Source organism: Lathyrus oleraceus, chromosome 4 (assembly GCF_024323335.1).
Source record: "Lathyrus oleraceus cultivar Zhongwan6 chromosome 4, CAAS_Psat_ZW6_1.0, whole genome shotgun sequence".
NCBI lineage: Eukaryota > Viridiplantae > Streptophyta > Magnoliopsida > Fabales > Fabaceae > Lathyrus > Lathyrus oleraceus.
The window spans coordinates 348,652,676-348,656,039 of record NC_066582.1 but is presented as its reverse complement, the minus strand read 5'-3'; the positions used below and the strand labels follow the sequence as shown (position 1 = coordinate 348,656,039).

Genomic DNA, 3,364 nt, shown 5'->3' with positions numbered 1-3,364 from the left:
TTTATGGACACTTGTGAGCCACTCTTCAAACTTCTTCGAAAGGATCAAGCTGTCATTTAGAACGACGATCGCCAAAACACATTTGAGAAGATAAAGAAGTACCTACAAGAACCTTTTATACTAATGCCTCATGTGCCTGGAAGACCATTGATAATGTACATTAGCATTCTTGAAGGATCCATGAGATGCGTCCTAGGCCAACAAGACGAAACTGGTAGGAAAGAGCACATAATATACTACTTAAGTAATAAGTTCATTAATTATGAGAGTAGGTATTCAATGCTTGAAAAGACTTGTTGTGTAATAGCTTGGGCTGCCAAATGCTTAAGACAATACATGCTCACTCATACAACCTTGTTAATCTCCAAGATGGATCCTTTCAAATACATCTTCGAGAAGCCTGCTCTAACCGATAGAGTAGCCCATTGGCAAATGGATTTTATCGAGTACGACATCTAACATGTTACTCAAAAAGCTATCGAAGGAAGTGTATTTTCTAACTATCTAGAACATCAACCTTATAAGACTACCAGTCCATGCGCTTTGAATTCCCGAACAAGGACATCATGTTGATCAGAGATTGCAACATACCTGGCCCCGAGGAAGGACCTGAGTCAGGATCTCATTGGACTCTTGTATTTGATGGAGCTTCTAATGCTCACGATAGTGGCATTGGGGTAGTCATCACCTCCCCAGCTGAATTTCATTTACCCTTCACCGCAAGGTTGTGCTTAGAATGTACCAATAACATGGCAGAGTACGAGGCCTGTATCTTCGGCATTGGAGTTGCAACTGATCTTAGGATCAAAATTCATGAAGTTTATGGAGATTCAGCCTTGGTCCTCGGCCAAGTCAAAGGCGATTGGGAAACTCGAGACCACAAGCTCATTCCTTACAAAGAACATGTTTTGAATATGATCCCATACTTTGACGAAATTACATTCAATCCCATTACTCGAGAAGAGAATCAGCTAGCCGACACATTGGCAACTTTGTCATCCATGTTTAAGGTCAGATGGAAAAATGAAGCTAGTTTCCACATCAACTACTTGGATGATCCTTCCCACTATTTGGCAGTAGAAGACAAAGTCGACAGTTATCCTTGGTTTTAAGATATCATGAAGTTCTTGGAAAGCCAGGAGTACCCTGAGGCTGCATCCATCATCGAAAAGAAGTATCTTTGGAAGTTATCATCAAAGTTCTTCTTAAGCGGAAGGGGTATTGTACAAGAAAAATTACAGTTCAGTTTTGCTTAGATGAGTGAACAACAAGAAGAAAACCAGATTATAATGGAAATCCATGAGGGATCCTTCGAGACACATGCCAGTGGACACACCATGGTAAAGAAAATCCTAAGAGTCGAATTTTATTAGATGACTATGAAGGACTGTTACCTCCACGTCCAAACCTTCCACAAATGTCAGATCTACCCCGACAAGATCATTGTGCCACCAATGCCACTCGTTGTCCTAACATCACCTTGGCCTTTTACCATGTGGGGAATTGATATGATCGGACGGCTTGAGCCAACTGCCTCGAACGGACACCGCATTATCTTGGTAGTCATAGACTACTACACTAAATGGGTGGAGGCGGTCTCATACGCCAACATTACAAGACAAGTGGTAGCTCAGTTCATGAGAAAAGAAATCATTTGTTGTTATGGGGTCCCCAACAAGATCATTACTGATAATGGATCTGACCTCAATAATAAAATTATGAAAGAGCTATGCCGAAGCTTCAAAATCGAACACCACAACTCATCGCCTTATATGCCCAAGATGAATGGCATTGTTGAGGCAGCTAACAAGAATATCAAGAAAATCATGCAAAAAATGGTGGAAACCTACAAATATTGGCACAAAATGCTCCCGTTCACATTACATGGCTATTGTACCTCAATGTGTACTTCCACAGGGGAAACCCCTTTATCTCTAGTGTATAGAATGCATGTAGTCCTTCCTGTTGAAGTAGTGATTCCTTCTTTAAGGATTTTGATCCATGTCAAGCTTGATGAAGTCGAGGGGGTGCAAACCTACTTTGACCAACTAAACCCCATTGATGAAAAGCGCTAGGCAGCCATCTGCCACGACCAGCTTTACTAGAAGTGCATCAAAAGGGCCCATGACAATAAGGTCTTCCCCCGCAGCCTCAAGGCCAAAGACCTTGTATTGAAGAAGATTCTGCCAATTCACATCGATCCAAGGGGAAAATGAATTCCAAACTATGAAGGCCCATATGTTATAAAAAAGGTCTTCTCTGGAGAAGCCTTAATCTTTGCAACTATGGATGGCGAAGATCTTCCATTCCATGTGAACGCAGATGCAGTAAAAAAATACTATGCTTAAAAAAAAGCCCGATAAGTTGAAAACCCGAAAGGGCGACTTATGCAAAAATGGGTATCCCGGTAGGCTAAAACCCCGAAAGGGCGGCCTAGGCAAAAATTATGGATTCATAAAAGCAAAAGGTTGCATCTCGCGAAAGGATCTTTCTTCACTCCTTAGCAAGTCAATCTAGTCGCTCCCCGGCGAGTCAATCCAGTCACTCTCCTTCTGAAAGAAAGATCAAAGGACAGTCAAAGACATAAGGACTATAGCAGAGTCGAAACTTGGTGGAAATCCGAGTCATTTCCATTGCCATTGTAGTTTTTCAATTTCTTTTTGCAATCACCTATTTTAGGAATTTCTTTCCTTTGTACAAATCACCAATTTTGGGACCATTTATCAATTAATTGAATTCCCTCATATGTGCTCAACATATTTACTTTTCCTTCTTTGCTTGCGAAATGTGACTTTTCTTAAAATTGACATCACATTGGAAATTTTTCAGTAAAAATAAACCTTTTTAAAAAAAACTTTAAGGGAAAGCATTGAATCACTTATCTTTCAAATGTATCAAAGGTAACCAAAAACATGCTCGGTATCCCCAACCTGAGAGCGTCACGAAGTCCCTTGGACTTGGCCAATCAAAAATCCCCCGGCAGTCATCCTTAACTATTGCACTTAATGCCTGTTTGGACATCAAAATTCCAGTGTTCTGGTAACGGGAAGTCAGCGTACTCTCCCCAAACAATTCTAATCCCAATCATACTTGGCATAACTAAAAAACCCCACATTTTCACATTCCCCTGCAGAAACCCAAACATTCATCAACATATCGCATACATAACAATGCATCATAAGTATTTTCAAAAAAAGTTCATCCCTCGGTCTATACTCAGGCTTATTCATCAGAATTCAGAATTTTCCAAACCGTTGTTGAGGATTTTTCTCGGTAGAGTCACCTTTCGTCCCTAATATTTCCCCGAGTAGAGTTAGGTATTTCTAGTCGTTGCTAGGAATCATCATTGAACTATCACTTTCTC

At 40.6% G+C, this 3,364-nt stretch overlaps 1 protein-coding gene across 1 annotated transcript; it reads left to right on the top strand.

Annotated features, from left to right (window-relative positions):
- The first annotated feature begins 566 nt into the window (after positions 1-566).
- Positions 567-1,112, top strand: LOC127137382 (uncharacterized). Its single transcript, XM_051063849.1, has one exon. It carries the CDS (start codon positions 567-569, stop codon positions 1,110-1,112), a length of 546 nt encoding a protein of 181 aa, XP_050919806.1.
- The last annotated feature ends 2,252 nt before the right edge of the window (positions 1,113-3,364 follow it).